Source organism: Rhinoderma darwinii, chromosome 1, assembly GCF_050947455.1.
Source record: "Rhinoderma darwinii isolate aRhiDar2 chromosome 1, aRhiDar2.hap1, whole genome shotgun sequence".
Lineage (NCBI taxonomy): Eukaryota > Metazoa > Chordata > Amphibia > Anura > Rhinodermatidae > Rhinoderma > Rhinoderma darwinii.
This window is the reverse complement of record NC_134687.1, coordinates 210,850,702-210,867,646: the sequence shown is the minus strand read 5'-3', so window position 1 is coordinate 210,867,646 and position 16,945 is coordinate 210,850,702. Positions and strand designations below refer to the sequence as shown.

Genomic DNA, 16,945 nt, shown 5'->3' with positions numbered 1-16,945 from the left:
ACCCAGTATCTTAAAGAGGCTCTGTCACCAGATTTTTCAACCCCTATCTGCTATTGCAGCAGATCGGCGCTGCAATGTAGATTACAGTAACGTTTTTATTTTTAAAAAACGAGCATTTTTGGCCAAGTTATGACCATTTTCGTATTTATGCAAATGAGGCTTGCAAAAGTACAACTGGGCGTGTTTAAAAGTAAAAGTACAACTGGGCGTGTATTATGTGCGTACATCGGGGCGTGTTTACTACTTTTACTAGCTGGGCGTTGTGTATAGAAGTATCATCCACTTCTCTTCACAACGCCCAGCTTCTGGCAGTGCAGACACAGCCGTGTTCTCAAGAGATCACGCTGTGTCGTCACTCACAGGTCCTGCATCGTGTCAGACGAGCGAGGACACATCGGCACCAGAGGCTACAGATGATTCTGCAGCAGCATCGGCGTTTGCAGGTAAGTCGATGTAGCTACTTACCTGCAAACGCTGATGCTGCTGCAGAATCAAATGTAGCCTCTGGTGCCGACACGATGCAGGACCTGTGAGTGACGTCACAGATCTGCACTGCCAGAAGCTGGGCGTTCTGAAGAGAAGTGGATGATACTTCTCATCAGAGCGCCCAGCTAGTAAAAGTTGTAAACACGCCCCTATGTACGCACATAATACACGCCCAGTTGTACTTTTACTTTTCAACACGCCCACTTGGACTTTTGCAAGCCTCATTTGCATAAATACGAAAATGGTCATAACTTGGCCAAAAATGCTCGTTTTTTAAAAATAAAAACGTTACTGTAATCTACATTGCAGCGCCTATCTGCTGCAATAGCAGATAGGGGTTGCAAAATCTGGTGACAGAGCCTCTTTAAGAACTCACCACATTGGTCCAACTTTCTTACTACCTTCTGGTGATTACGATATAAACTTTCATTTCAATGCAGATCAGGTAGTCAAAAAGAAAAATGTGTTATGTTTTCTGTTTAGTTTATTTATTTTAGATGGGCGTTGGCTCTTAAAAGAGTTTGGAATCAACAGGGGCGGACATACCATATGTGCAGGAGCCGAGTAGGTAAGGTGGACCCACTGCCACCTGAAGAGCACCTTCTTATTGCCTATTAGATTGCATGTAAGAGACTGAGCTAACGGTCAATGGCTTCCATTATTGGATGATTGATAGAGAGAGATAACATTATGATGAGCTATTAGAGCAAGGGGCCCATAGGATGGTCTTCCCCTGGGGCCCTCTACTGTCTGTGACTGCCCCTGGAATTAAGTATGTATGCTCCAATTCAGATAGCACTGATGATACATCAAATAAAATGTCTTTTCTTTTTTTAACAGTCCTTGAAGCCTTCAAATCATGCCACTATCCAGAGCATTGTGCGAGCTGTTGGAGTTGTTCCTGGTATCCCAGAACCCTGTTGCGTCCCAGAAAAGATGTCTTCTCTCAGCATTCTCTTTTTTGACGAAAACAAAAATGTTGTCCTCAAAGTATATCCCAACATGACAGTGGAGTCCTGTGCCTGCAGATAACATCTGAAGCCTTCACAAGCGTCCAAAGCAATCTTCATATTTGCACTTTCAAAACACCAATTCGTATAATACTCAAGTCTACCAGGGACAACAATGCAAAACAATCTAGATGATAAACACTGGTGATGGACCTCTGAACCTCTGCTACATGCAAGTCATACTGGACACATCAGTGACCACAGTGAGAACTGGCATGTAGAACACATGAAGAGCAGCTCCCGCCTAATATAAGCTCTGCAGACAGTAGGAGTTCTTATGACTTCTCCAAAGACATTTATTTTTTTACCAGGAAAAAAGAAAACTCAAAATATAGACATGAAGCTGTTAAGTGCCTTCAACTCTAAATGTGTTCACTTGGCAGTGATGTTCTTTTATTAAAGGTACTATATATATATATATATATATATATATATATATATATATATGTATATATATATATATATGTATATATATATATATGTATATATATATATATATATATGTATATATATATATATATATATGTATATATATATGTATATATATATATATATGTATATATATGTATATATATATATATATGTATATATATGTATATATATATATATATGTATATATATGTATATATATATATATATATATGTATATATATGTATATATATGTATGTATATATATACCCCCACACACATACATTTCTTGTGTCTGTTACCATAGAGCAGACAGGTAGTGAGGGAGTTGACCCTTGGAAGCTCTGAAGGAGTGTGGCGAGTTCTTCGCTGCATGATAGCAAGTGTAAATAATTTCAAGACATACATTATTGAAAGTGGTTTTTGACAAGTTTGTGTAACATAATTAGAAACTTTGCTGATTTTTCATTTTTTATTTTTTTTAACCAGCACTTTTTTAATAGTGTAAACAAATGGTATAATGGACATGAAGAAAATAACTTGTAAAATAAACCATATTTAATTTTGTTATACTGTACCACACAAAATAAATCTGCCTGCTGCTTCTGTACAAGAACGCAGAATGTATTACCATAGGTATGTTGTTTCCTTTTCCTTGTTAGACCACTATGTGTCAAAAATAAGCTAGTTACATTCCTATTATTAAAGTGATACTCCGGACGAAAATTTCTAAACTAGATATATGGGCAATTAACATTCTAGGTGCTTTACGTCTTTAATAGTGCCCATCAAAAGTCGCTTTTTTAGGTCACCATTGCACTGTACCGATCCGTGTCGCCACAGAGCATTGACAATGGCGCTGCAGATTACAAGTGTTTGTCAAAACCACACCCCCTTTTGAGGTCAACGAAAGTGCTATGCATCTATTGGCTGGAGCTGCAGGTACATCATTATCCAGCTTTCACAAGACTGACTGTTCGTGCACTTACATACAACCGAACTGAAGCTGGGTGCCCCCACCCCCTGATTCCTCCCATGTTACTCATGCCCGCCATACTGACCGATTGTATTGCAGCTTTAACCAATAGCAGCATAGCACTTTCACTGATTTCACAAGAAGTGTGCTTTTAATAACTACAGCTGCAGTTATCAAATCTGAAGCCCCATTTTCATTTTTGGGGCCATGGATCTGTACAGTAGAACAACCTGGAAGGGGACTTTCTAAGGACACTATAAGGCCTTGTTCACATGCTACAGATTTAATGCAGATTTTGCATGCATTTTTTATCCAGAACCAGAGTTGGATCCAGATGAGGAGACACTTTAAAGGCTATGTAAACCTTCGAAAACAATTTTTTTTATATAAAAATGTCAGTCATTGTGTTTTGTGCAACTTAATAATTAGTTTTTATTAAAAATAATTTTTACTTTTTGAGATACAGCTGCTTTGTATTCTGTATACAGAGCAGCTGTATCTAGCGCTGAAACCTGAATCTGTCAGGTCCGCGGGACTGACAGGTTCAGTGTCAGTGGGTCGTGCGTGTCTCTAACACGCAGGATCCACCTGTAATATATCACATCTAAGTTATTTACTGACGGGTACAGGATTCAGTGTAAGGTACACCTGTATAGGAGCAGCTGTATCTCAAAAAGTTAAAATAATTTTTAATAAAAAAACAATTATAAAGTTTCCCAAAACACACTGATTGACTTTTTTATTTTCAAATCGCTTTCAAAGGTTTACATGGCTTTTAAGACCTTCCTTTATATATTTATTCTGTTTAGGTTCTGTTCCTGGTTTTGGTATAAAAAATATGTGCAAAATCTGCACTGTGTGAGCAAGGCCTTAAAGGGTATTTCCAGTTATGCTGCTGACTGCATCTCCCAGCAGGTTTAATAGCGACGTCGGGAGATGCAAAAGGGAGAGTAGGTGGTCTGTTTGCCTAGGCAACCATATGATGCTGCAAGCCCCTCCTGGAGTGGTACAGGAGAAGTATAGCACCACGTATATCATTTGCCCATAGTGGATCTGGTTTATCAATTATTTATTTCTTCCCAGAGTTTCACCTAAAGGTTATGTTCCCACCTCTTTTTTTTATTTTTTATTACAGTTAAGGTATAAGTCTTTTTTCTTCTTTTTTTGCTGCCAGACATATAGCCGACTGTATTTAAATATATGCAACTGTATGCAATTGACTTTAATTGTAAAAAAAATTATACCTAAACGTTATTTTTTCCTGTACTAAATAGCCTGTCAAAAGTATGATACCGTATGCATTTGTATACATTTTTCTTGTATGCGAATGCATTCTTGTGAAGTATGGAGAAGACATAACCTAAGAAGCTAAAAGGTTTTTTGTTTTTTTACAATGGTAAGTATTGATAATGTTCAATGAATTTCATATTTACTTTCCTCAATAAAAAATTCTGTAGGCTAATGTTAATATTGACCGCATTTAGGATGCAAACACAGTATCCAGCCTGCTATTTTTAATCAAAATTATGCTGAAAATCTTCTTAAAATGTTAAGAATATTGTTAAAATACTTAAAAAAACTTAGCTTTCTTTGGCTTAAAAAAATAACAGCAAAAATGATGGCCAGTGTGTAAGGAATATGTCACATATGTGACATCATACCATTAGACACTTACATAGGTCGCATTATCTATAAATATGTTGCATGAGGTACAAAGCATTAAAATAATAGCTCATGTTGCCATTAGTCCCAAAATGACAGTATTCTTTTCTGTGAATTCTGTGCATACTATTTTTAGATGACCTCATAGTTCTCAAACCCTATGTACAATTTTGGAAAAAAAACAAAAGAAAAGCGCTTTCCCTTACATTCACCCTTCTATAAGGCTCTGGTAAGGTCTGCGTCAGAGCCTCCGTCACAGATTCTGTCAGATTTGACAGTAAAAACAACTGTCAATCAATCGTGGAACCCAACGGACCCCATTATGTATCAATGAGGTTCGTCAGGCGCCGGTGGTGTTCGTTGTATGATGAATCCAGCATTGCATCGTGGTTTCTGTTATAAACGGAAACCAAGGCGCAGATGTGAACAGAACCTTACCTCTTATACACTACTGCACTACACCATTAGTACGTTCCATCCAATGGAATATATTTTGGAAAAATACATTATTGGATATATTTAGAAGTTAATTGAAGAGTTGGGCATATTCTAAAGGTCTGTGCTGCTGCCTCTAGTAGCATCAGGATGAAGAACCCCACTATAAGATAACATGTTGCATTCATTGCCGCCTGCTGTCCAAAAAGAAGTTTTGTATGGTGTATATTCTTAAATTACTACCATTGAGTTGAAATAAATGAGATACAGGAACCTATGTGTGATTTCTCTATAGTGGGTTTCCATTACTCCCATTATTATCTATAAAGAGGGAAATGGGTTATGCAGGTCACAGCTACTGGACCCTTATCGATGAGTCCTCCTTCTGTGCTCCCCTTTAGAAAGAGGTTTTTTTTCATGTATATGTGCGATGGCGTTTCCTGTAATCCTTCTAACTAATATATTAAGAAAGTAGATGGCATCTTGGGCAATCCTCTAATGTACAGCTTTACCTGGATCACTCCCTTTGAAAGTTGGGAGAAATTTAGGTAAGAGAAGAATAGAAGCAACCAAAATATCCTGCAGCTATAGTCCCGGCACTGTCAGCAAAGGAGGCATAGCTGTAGATGGTGTAGAGCTAGTAGTTGCACACAGGCCCTGGTACTTAAGTGGCGCAAAGGCCCCTCTCCTACATACGAAGGCATCAGTAGTATAAATGTCACATAGTAGGTGGGGGGCCTGGCATCATATTTTGCACTGGGAACACAAGAATCCCAAGTTATGCCTCTGGTCAGCAGAATGCAGGCGCCATTTATAACATCTGTATTGTGTGGATGGGAAGAGCAGTGGAGCTGTTACAATGCGCTGATAGACATTGAAACAGCCTTCTCCTCTGCTGTCGTATACAAAGAATACAGGTAGCGTTACTAGGAGAATTTCCTTCTGCTGTCTTCCACTAGGTGATGTGTGAATCCTAAGGGTATGTTCACACGGCTTATTTTCGCCCATTTTTCGAGCCGTAAACGGCCGAAAAATTGGAAGCAGAACGCCTCCAAACATCTGCCCATTGATTTCAATGGGAAAAACGGCGTTCTGTTCCAACGGGCCTTTTTTTGCGTGGCCATTTTTCATAGACTCTATTGAAAAACAGCCCCAAAAATGGCCGTGAAAAACGCGAGTATGATTAAAAAACGTCTGAAAATCAGGAGCTGTTTTTCCTTGAAAACAGCTCCATATTTTCAGACGTTTTTGAGTTTGTGTGTGCACATACCCTAAAGGGAAGGATTTCTGCAAATTGATATTTGGGAACTGATCATGATGCAATATTCTAAGTTGTAAATAAACTCCAAAGGTCGACAGGATGGATGCATCACCCTTCAGAATCAGACGTGGTATGTATATATACATATATATATACACAAACATTATAAAACAAATAAACAGCTGATGATAATAAAACTAAAGGAAGCAAGGTCCTGTCCACTACAGCTTACAATCTAATGTAGATGGACCAACAGGACTAATAAATTATAACAAGTAGCTCTATGTTTGCTTTTGCTACTTTGTGATTTAACATGGTGTCGATTTGCTTCTTCACTATTCTAGTGTCAGAGTTCTATGTCTTACTGCTCTTTTTCTATTAGTCATTATGGGGAGCACAGCATTCCGCATTGAGAGCACAGTATAAGCACTGTGCATGGCAATGTTCATATATGATAAAGAATACATTTGTTATTGTGCATTCTAAATATTTTTAAGTCAATAAATATTTAAGCAATTTCTCCTGTTTGTCTTCAGTTCTTTTCATTATATACATGACAGTAAGTGGTAGTGATAACATTGGTTAAATAGCAGTTCCCTAATATAGTGGGAATTTCTGAATTGGGGTGTTTCTGATTCAGGTTCCTCTGGCTTTCAGTGCATGGTGGTTGTAGTGTTCCAACTGTTGCAGGGCTACAAGTTTTGAGACCCCTACCATAGATTGTCAGCTTATTTGGTCCGGGCTCTCTTCTACTCATATATTGCAGTGTGTGAATCAGCATAATAAGTTGGAGCATTATAAATCAAGTTTAATGGTAATAACAACAATAAGCTACTGAATAATAATTTATTACAAAATGCATTGTAATGTAATAAAGGTTTTACAAATGCCGAGTTATTTCCATTACCTACACATTCTACTGTTATACAAAAAAAGCTACGACAACAGGAGAACAAGTTTTATTCTCCATTTGGCTTTATTACACAATTTAGATTCCCAATGCTGGTTCAAACACCTGAGTCTGGTGTGGATAGGACAACACCTCAACTGCTGTATAGAGTAGATATATCAGTAGATAAGATATACCAGTGTAGACTGACATTGATTTATCCACATAATTGTCATGTCATTGGAATAAATAAGTTAGCAAATGCTGAAAGTCAATATTGTTGAGCTATTAAGTACTGCTACTCTAGAAAACCAGAAAGCAGTACTGGCTGATGCAAAACATATTTATGTATACCCCATTTAGCTGATTACAAGGCATCCTGGCACTGGGACTCTCCTCGGTTAGGGGCAGGGGAACCCCGGTGATGAATGGAGGTTTTCTCTACAGGTGAGAAATATTACAATCAGTAATACTTTATTCTGGTTCGCTTTTTAAATGGCTTTCTTGCCATTTATAAACTTTGATCAGATTACAGTCTGGACCATGTTTTATGATATAGTCTAAGGAGGACCTTATGGATCTATGGCGGCATGCTTCAACACACAGTTCGCCTCCAAAATGTAATCCATCTTTGCCAGCCATACAAAGTCATAAGAAACCCAAGTGCCCATGTGGGGAGGCCATGACGTTTGACATCCAATGTCTTGCAGAATGTTCTTCAGAAATCTTGATCCCATCCAGACATCTCATCAGGGGGTATTTCATCATCTGGTGGGTAGTTGTCAAAATAGCTGTGATCTGTAGGTCCATCAAGCTAAAGGTTTGAAATAGAAGTCAAATATAGGTCATGGTTACAGATTGTAATTTCTTTCCATATTTGGATTTTGTTTTCCAAAATGTTGTCAACTTTGCCAGAATTGTATAATAATACCTTAAAGGCAATCTGCATTTTTGCAGCATTTTTTTTTTTTATTGCTCCCATGCAACTAAAAGGAAAAATGAGGCATCTTTGCAAATAGTCTTAAGAAAATAATTCTACCGTTTGGTATCTGCAGCATTTACACAGAGCTATGTGTCTTCATGGTTACAGGTTATAAAAAGCCTTGTCTTTAGTCTGATCTTCCTTGTGTGTTAGGGCTTATTCAGACTAGCGTATTTCATGTCCGTGTGTCCAAAATGCCCTTTTTTTTGTGGACGAGAAAAATGGATGACATGGAAGTAGAAATACAGACACACGAAACGCAGACGGACGCAACATGGACCTTCACACGGACGATATTTCGCATTCAAAGGAGTTTTACCCAAATTAAGATTACTATATTTGGTGAAAGTCCTATATTCAGCTACTTCCTTAGCTAATGGAACAATTAAGGGTCTAGCATATCATTATTATGGACATTGATGGGCTCGGTTATGATAATAAGTGCAGACAAGAACTGGAGGTGTTCTTGTCTGCACTTGCTGCTAGAGGGGAGTTAGCCTCGAAATGGAGGTGTAAAGATTCTCCTCAACTTAATGGAGTAGAGAAAAAAGTAAACCAAAATTATTCCTATGAGAAATGCATGGAGCATTCAAGTGAAGTTCCTTGCAGAGAAATGGGCTTGTTGGCCGAATGACCCAACATTAGATTAATGATGATATTTGAATTTTTTTTCCTGCTAACGTTAGACACATAAGAGGTCGCATCTGGGAGTTCCTTTTTTGTTGTTGTTTGTAGTGGGCATGGGGAGGACATCTTTATGTTCGCCAAAGCATTTATGTATATTTTCTAATGCTGTACAATGTGATGATTGTGAAATTATAATATCAATAAAATTATATATCTGTTTAAAAAAAAAAGTTGCCCATTACAATTTCAGATCAAATTGTGTTGTAAATGTCTAAAGATACAAAAATAGACACACCTCCTCTTTTACTTGTCACTCTTGTGATTGCGTTCAGGATAATAAAGTGGTGTAATAACAGGTGTAATAATGTTTTTTATTAAGGTACAACTGTTGAGAATTGCAACTTGATTGTATACTTTACCTGTGGTTTTAAGGGTGATGGTAGATTTCTCAAACTTAATCCTTCCCAGTTAAAACCATTAAACCACCTGAATTACAAAAGAAGAAATAGTTAAAGCATACATGCCTTCAAAAACGACTATGCTCCTGAAACCTTATGCCCATGTACTATATGTAGTCTTTCTTCTGTAGCTAGTAGCTGACCACTATCATTGCCAGCCATATTTTCTCTCATGGGGGTGCTGTTTCTGTCACCTGGTCATCCAGATCCTGGAAGTGGAAACCACACCTATCAGACATTTATGGCATCTAATGTGGATACAACTCTGAAGCGGGAGTATTCCTATAAGTATGGTATACCTATAAGTAAGATATGGGATTCTTAACAATAGCAATAGTAACAGTTTATTGTGTATTCTGAAACATATACCGTACATACTTTTTGTTTCGTTACTCGTAAACACGCTTCAAGTGCTTTTATATGCATAATATTTGAAAACAGACTTTCCTGGGTCCAGTCCACTTACTTTTAATTTGGTTACTAATGGTTGAAGGCATCCGAAGCAGTCTGGGAATTGCTGATGATACAATGTTATATAAGCTTATAGCAGGATGTTTTTGCTCTATCAAGGGATTGGGAAAAGCTGCCAAAGCCAACAAGATACTGTCATGTATGAAAGAGAGGAGCAGACTTATGGGAAGAAACACATTTTGTTTTTTTGAATCCTATGATAGGCCTCATAGTGAGTTTTTTCATTTTCCCAGTTCTAGAAGCAGATCCAAGTTTTAAGAGCTTGTGTAGACATTCTTTTCCGGTATTAGGAGACCAGAATAGAATAGATAACAATGTGAAGAACGTCTATAACCGTGGACATATTAGTGTGAGAACTAAGTAGTAGTACACATGCAAATCATAGGGCCCCACAGCAAAAAGTGTATACTTATTTAAAACTGTTGATTTACCAGAATTTTTGATAATGTAGCATGTCAAAGTGTCACACAGCCAGAGATTTAAATTATACATTCTGGCTGCCTACAACTACCTCTGGGAGAGTTCACGTCGTATAGATTTAGGCCGGGGCCACACATGCAGTATTTGGTGCAGTTTTTGGCTCAGTTTTTTTTAGCCAAAGCCAGAAGTGGATCCAAAAGAAAGGAAAGGTATAAAAAAAAGACTGACACTTCTCCTTTCTTTTGTGTCCACTCCGGTGTTTGGTTCACAAAACGTAGCCAAGAAAGTGCATCAAAACTGTGAGTGTGGTCCTGGCCTTGTACAGCTCCCATGTTCTGTACCAGCCCCTCCTTCACCATGGGCACCATAGCAGTGTTGTGGTCTGCCCCTAGCACCCTCTGATCTCCCTGGTACCCACTGGCAGATTATACCTAGCTGTAACCTTTACCTAAGGTCTCCACGCTGTTTTTTCATTTACTCCCAGTGCATAAAAATTTGTTTGGGTCATGATGATGATCACACAGGAGCAGGAACTGTGTCTTCTAGTGAGCAATGAACTTGTGTGATCACATGACAAGGACAAATTTTCATCCAATAAATGACCTATTCAATGACTACAAGTAGAGATGTTGAAAATCATGAGGAATCTGTAAAAAAAAGTATACCGAAAAATGTTGTACTTTTTCATTGTACAATCAATAAGCTTTATTTGCTGAAACCCCTCTAATGCAGTCGTCTTTTAGTTTATCGAAGTTAAATTCACAAATATAAATAGCAAAAATTTTAAACCAAAACCTGTGTTTTTTTATGTCAGCTATTCCATTCTTCATGTTTCCAAGTCGTTCTGCAGGATTTTGTCTGTAAAAATATTACAACAAAAATAAATCTAAATACCACATGGGTAAACGCTGTCTAGAGGAAATAAAACATTTTGTCATTTCTGATTCTTCTGTGAAATTATACCTACTTGACTGTATTTTAACTAAAGTAGAAATGTGGATATTTTCCCCTAATTGCTTTATGGTCAAAGGTAACTACAAAAAAGTCATACATTTTCATGACTAGAATTATTTAAAACTTAATAAACTATTCAACACATTAATTAATAGTGTGGTAAAGTTAGACAGGATAAAATTTAAGTAGGCAGGCAGGTGCAAACAGTGCTAAATTTATCAGAAAATCAGTTCAGTGCAGTTTTTTTTGGGCGAAATGTCCGCTGTGGAAAACAGTGGTTGACTAAAAAAGTTTATACTTACCCCATTCTCCGTTGTTAGAGCAACGTGTCCCTCTGTTGTCCGTGTATCCCAGCCTCCTGAGATCGCATTGCAGCCCATGTGACCACTGCCTCCAATAACTGGCTGCAGGAGTCACATGAGATAGTACGTCATCCCAGGAGGCCGACCTGGACGGAGAACAGAAGAAAGTGTCGCGATGACAATGTCTGCATGGTAAGTATAAACCTTTTTATTCATTTAAAACAAAAAAAACGTATTTTCTTTCTGAGTTGCGTTTTTTGATGCGGAAGGAATCGGATATTGCAAAATTTGCTATTTGTTGTGAATTTTACTTCTCCACTGAATTCAATGGGGAAAACTCGCAACAGAAAAGCATTGATTAAGAAGCATAGATTGACATGCTGCGGATCAAACAAACGCTCCGCAGGTCAATTTATGAACGTTTTTTCGGCAGAATTTTTATGCAGTGTGTGGGATGAGATTTGTCCAAATCTCAGCCACTCTGCTGGTACAGTAATACGCTGCGGAAATCTGTCGCAGAAAATCCGCAGTGTTTTACGCTACTTGTGCACATACCCTAAAGGTCAATATCTATGCATGATGTCATAATGGCATTAAATAGATAAGCGGTGAGTTCCTGAGAGTTTGGTAAATCTTGTTGGTACCTATTGGGTACAGTGTTTGTGTGAACACTATATGGGTGATGAGTATAAGGCTGGGTTCACACGACCTATTTTCAGGCGTAAACTAGGCGTTTTACGTCTCGTTTTATGCCTGAAAACATAGCTCCAATACTTCGGCAAACATCTGCCCATTCATTTGAATGGGTTTGCCGATGTACTGTGCAGACGACCTGTAATTTTACGCGTCGCTGTCAAAAGACGGCACGTAAAATAACAGCCTCGTCAAAGAAGTGCAGGACACTTCTTGGGACGTAATTGGAGCCGTTTTTCATTGAATCCAATGAAGAACAGCTCCAAATTGTGTCCGTAATTGACGCCTCGCAGAACGCGAGTACGAGCAATTACGTCTGAAATGCAGGAGCTGTTTTCTCCTGAAAACAGCTCCGTAATTTCAGCCGTAATTGACGTTATCGTGTGCACATACCCTTAGGCCATGTTCAGACGTGGCGGAAATTTTCCGCTGCAAATGTTGGTGCAGATTCGTTGCGTAATTGCCCTGCAGCAACATTTGCATATTTGACAGGTAATTCAGACGTTGCAGATATCACAGCGGACTTGCCACATACTTCAGTTTTTGCATTGCAAAGGCTGAAATCCGCAGTGAAATTCCGCTTCTTCTCCGCAATGTAATGAGCATGCTGCTGAGGGAAAATTCTGCACCGCAGCCTGATTTCCGCACAGTTATTTTCCACAACGTCTGAACTAAGTTTCCTAAAAATGGATGGAAACAAATGTAAAAAACGGCTGCTGCAGAATTCCACTGTGGACTGTCCGCAGCGGAATTCAACAGCAATTCCGCCACGTCTGAATGTGCCCTGAATGTGATTTTCTAGTTACGGGGCCTTATCTTTTTAATGCCGTTATGACATAGATATTGATACATAGATATTGACTGTGTGTTTTGGTTCTCTTGGGGGTGTTTTCTGAGATATTCAATGTAAGGGTCCATCTTATGCCCATTTGTTTCTACTTTTAACCGATTGTGATATTGTAAACATTCTTTGATATTGGATGTACTTATAAATTCTATTTATACACCTTGGGCAATTGCATTCCTTGTGGTATGTTTGGGTATGTGTCTGTAAAAAATTTGGGTTATCCGTGAGTTGTTTAGAAAAAAATTGAAGAGGAGATTAGTAACCCTGCGTCCCACCTTGGGCTATGCCCCTAATGAATCTCCAGCCTCAACTGAGGTTTTAGGGAACCCATGTCACTTATTTGCTAATGAATACTTACAGTACACAAAACATATTTTTTTTAAATTAATTTTTGGGTTATTAAAAGCTGCACTACTATAATTCCTGTGTTAAATGCCATGGAAATGAACTGAGACTATGATATGTAAAATTATTTTGATGATAGGCCTTGGCATTTGAGAGGGCAATTATCATATATACAGTATATTTGGCAAAGACGCTGTGTCCGAGGTGCAGTTAGCTCCACCCACAGCCCGACCTGCAAGAAGCCTGTGAGGAAGGAGATGTGAGTGCTCAGTCTGTCTGTTGTTTGTGCCTCTATTTGTCCATGTATCTCTGTGTTTGTGTGTGTATAAGTTCCAGTATGTGTATATGTGTGTCTTTGTGTGTCTAAGTGCCAGTATATGTATCTGTATGTATGTGTATATTCATTCATTCATTCATATATATATTTGGCAAGGACGTGGTGTCCGAGACACAGTTAGCTCCGCCCACAGCCAGACCTGCAAAAAGCCTGTGAGGAAGGAGATGTGAGTGCTCAGTCTGTCTGTTGTTTGTGCCTCTATTTGTCTGTGTGTCTCTGTGTTTGTGTGTATAATTTCCAGTATGTGTGTCTTTGTGTGTATATTAGTGTGTCTAAGTGCCTATATATGTATCTGTATGTATGTGTATATTCATTTAATTCATTCATATATATATTTGAAAAGGACGTGGTATCCGAGACACAGTTAGCTTCGCCCACATCTCGACCTGCAAGTAGCCTGTGAGGAAGGAGATGTGAGTGCTCACTCTGTCTGTTGTTTGTGCCTCTATTTTTTTGTGTCTCTGTGTTTGTGTGTGTATAAGTTCCAGAATGTGTGTATGTGTGTCTTTGTGTGTGTGTATTTGTGTGTCTAAATGCCTATATATGTATCTGTATGTGTATATATTTCTGTGTGTGCATCTACTACATTATCTGTAGTCAGAGTTATCACTGTATGTTATCTGTGGTGTTAGGCCCTATTCACACGACAGGAATTCTCGGCCGTGTGACGGCCGTTCTTTGTACGGCCGCCAGGTGGCCGCAGTAGGAACAATAGACTCCAAATGGGGCTATTAACACGGCCGATTTTTTAAAAAAATGGAACATGCCCCATTTCAGGCCGTTTTCCCGGCTGCACGGCTCCAGTAGAGGTCTACGGGGCCGTGTAAAGCACGGCTGTCACTCGGATGTGATCCGAGTGACGGCCGTGCATTCTGCCGCTCACTCGCCCTCTTTTCCTCCTCACAGTGTGAAGTGCATGTGAGACGGAGGAGGAGGGTATTTTGTTGCTCCCTGTAGGAGCTGAATCCCTAATCCCCGACCACAGCTTCGGCTGAAACTATGGACGGGGATTCCGCTCCAGGAGAAGTCCCTAACCTCACTGACCATATATGGACAGTGACGTCAGGGTCTTCTGAAGCGGAATCCCCGGCGCTGTGGCCGGTGATTCCGATCCAGGAGAAGTCCCTGACTTCACTGTCCATATATGGACATTTTAAGTCAGGGACTTCTCTTGGAGCGGTCCCCTACAGGAAGGTAGGGGGGGTGCCATCTATGGGGGGGATGACATCTATGGGGGGTGGCTATGCACAAGGGTGCTGTGTAGCACTACCTACAGGAGGGCTGTGTGGCATTACCTACAGGGGCGCAGTGTGGTATTACCTACAGGGGGGCATTACCAACAGGGAGTCTGTGTGGCACTACCTACAAGTGGGTCTTTGTGGCACTACCTACAAGGGTCTGTGTGGCACTACCTACAAGGTAGTCTGTGTGGCACTACCTACAAGGGGGCTGTGTGGCATTACCTACAGGGGGGCTGTGGCAGTATCTACAGAGGGCAGTGTGTGGCATTATCTACAGAGGGAAGTTTGTGGCAAAAAATGTACAAATTAAATTCATCTATTTTTAAAACGGACAGGGAAAAATAACGGGTCAAAATCGGCCGTTAAAAACTGAAACACGGGCCGGAACGGAAACGGAACAGATACAAAATGGCAGAGAAAAACTGACGTTTTTATCGGCCGACACTCGGACCCTGTCGTGTGAATAGAGCCTTACATAGGGCTGCAGGTAACATCTATATTATCTGTACTAAGAGAGTTACCACTGTGTTATCTGTGGTGTTACATAGGACTGCAGGTAACATCTACTACATTATACCTTTACCCTGGGTGAATAATCTATTATTCAGCAAATGCATTTTCCTTATTGCTAATTAGGTTTTAAAATACATTTATATTTTTTTACTATATTTTTTACAAATACTTATCATTATTCCTTTTGCTAGCAAACCCGTGTAACGGGTTTTCTATACTAGTTTTTACATAATTTGCCAAAAAAGGCATGTACTCCTAGAGAACTTTCCATAGCAAAGACACATTGACCTTCTGTGCAGTATACATAGACAACATACAGAGTTTGTCCGTCCTTTCTATTCAAGCAGCTGCAGTTGCTTATTAAATATTTGTGGTCTGTAACTATGTGGCTGCCAAACACGTCCACATTGTGTAGTCTTTCAAGTTAACACATAGCAGTGGGGCTCTTTTGTAAACCCCACTGCAATTTAGCTAGTTTAGTTTTGCTTTACTTCTGTTTCTAAATGTTCCTCTTTTGATGTCATTATTTATATTTGAGGAATTTTTTTAGTGATTAACTTTATTGACCTGATAATACAAGGTCATTTAAAAGCCTCTATAGATAAGAAATAGTGGGCCTCATAGTTTCTCGGTTCTGGTCAACGTGGTTTTCTGAAGTAGTGGCTGAGGTCTATAGCAGCAATTTCCTAATGCTTTCTTTCAAGCAGAAGAGATCACATAATATTCCTGTAGGTACATTTTAAATTCTGCACCATATCCTTTAGGATCGGACAGCACAATGGCTTCCCTAAACAGCCTATTCATTGGGCTTTCCCCTCAGTCAGAAGGAGGCTCCACGAGGTAAGGCTGTTTGCAGCCCTACTGGGTCATTCTGAGGCCCTATTCACGTGGAGTTTTTTTTAGCTGATTTTGATGCGGAAACTGTGTCGGAATCAGCGCCAAAACACAGCCAAATTCGCCCTCCATTGACTTCAATAGGAGGCAGAGGCGTTTTCTTTCCCGGATGGCTTCTAGTCTTTGCATTAGCTTCAATGGCCGCAGGCGAAATAGGCGCCAAAAAAAAGCAGGTAGGTCAAAATCTGCTTATTAATAGAAAAACATAGGAAAGACATTGGTTCGCTCACCATGCAGCTCAGATATTCCTGACACCACGTTGTATTTTAAATTGGTGCTTGTAGACAGAAACGATTCTGTGTCGGCAGCAGATGAGAACAGTAGATGTGTAGACGGATATAACGTCCAGCACTCGATCCAATAAAATCCCAAACTTTTGATTCATCATTTTAAAACAAAGTTAAAACATTCCCAGAAAGGATGCTTAGGCGTTTCGAACCGAAAGTTTCTTAGTCATAGCTGACTTCCCAAAGCTCTGGGTTCAGAATTTAAAAAGGTGCAAAAAAATTCCATTTGATTTGCTCAGGAATTAACCCCTTACTCACAAACCAAAATGCACGCTTCTTCACAAAAAACATGATCCAATATGAATTACATCATGTAATAAATATTGGATTATGTTTTTTGTGAAGTCAGCTATGACTAAGAATCTTTCGGTTCGAAACGCGTAAGCGTCCTTCCTGGGAATGTTTTTACTTTGTTTTAAAATGATGAATTAAAGTTTGGGATTTTA

General features: G+C 39.2%; 2 protein-coding genes across 2 annotated transcripts in view; one reads left to right on the top strand and one right to left on the bottom strand.

The window, feature by feature from the left end:
• Positions 1-1,927, top strand: part of BMP3 (bone morphogenetic protein 3) — a 72,910-nt gene extending 70,983 nt beyond the window's left edge. Inside the window, exon 3 of the mRNA XM_075849837.1 lies at positions 1,327-1,927. Within this exon, the coding sequence (XP_075705952.1) occupies positions 1,327-1,518 (192 nt within the window). The 3' untranslated portion in view covers positions 1,519-1,927. The remainder of the gene's footprint in view (positions 1-1,326) is intronic.
• Positions 1,928-7,122: 5,195 nt separating this feature from the next.
• Positions 7,123-16,945, bottom strand: part of PRKG2 (protein kinase cGMP-dependent 2) — a 100,803-nt gene continuing 90,980 nt past the window's right edge. The window contains 3 exon segments of the mRNA XM_075849836.1: positions 7,123-7,942; positions 9,157-9,223; positions 10,882-10,944. Of these exon segments, the coding sequence (XP_075705951.1) occupies positions 7,847-7,942; positions 9,157-9,223; positions 10,882-10,944 (226 nt within the window). The 3' untranslated portion in view covers positions 7,123-7,846.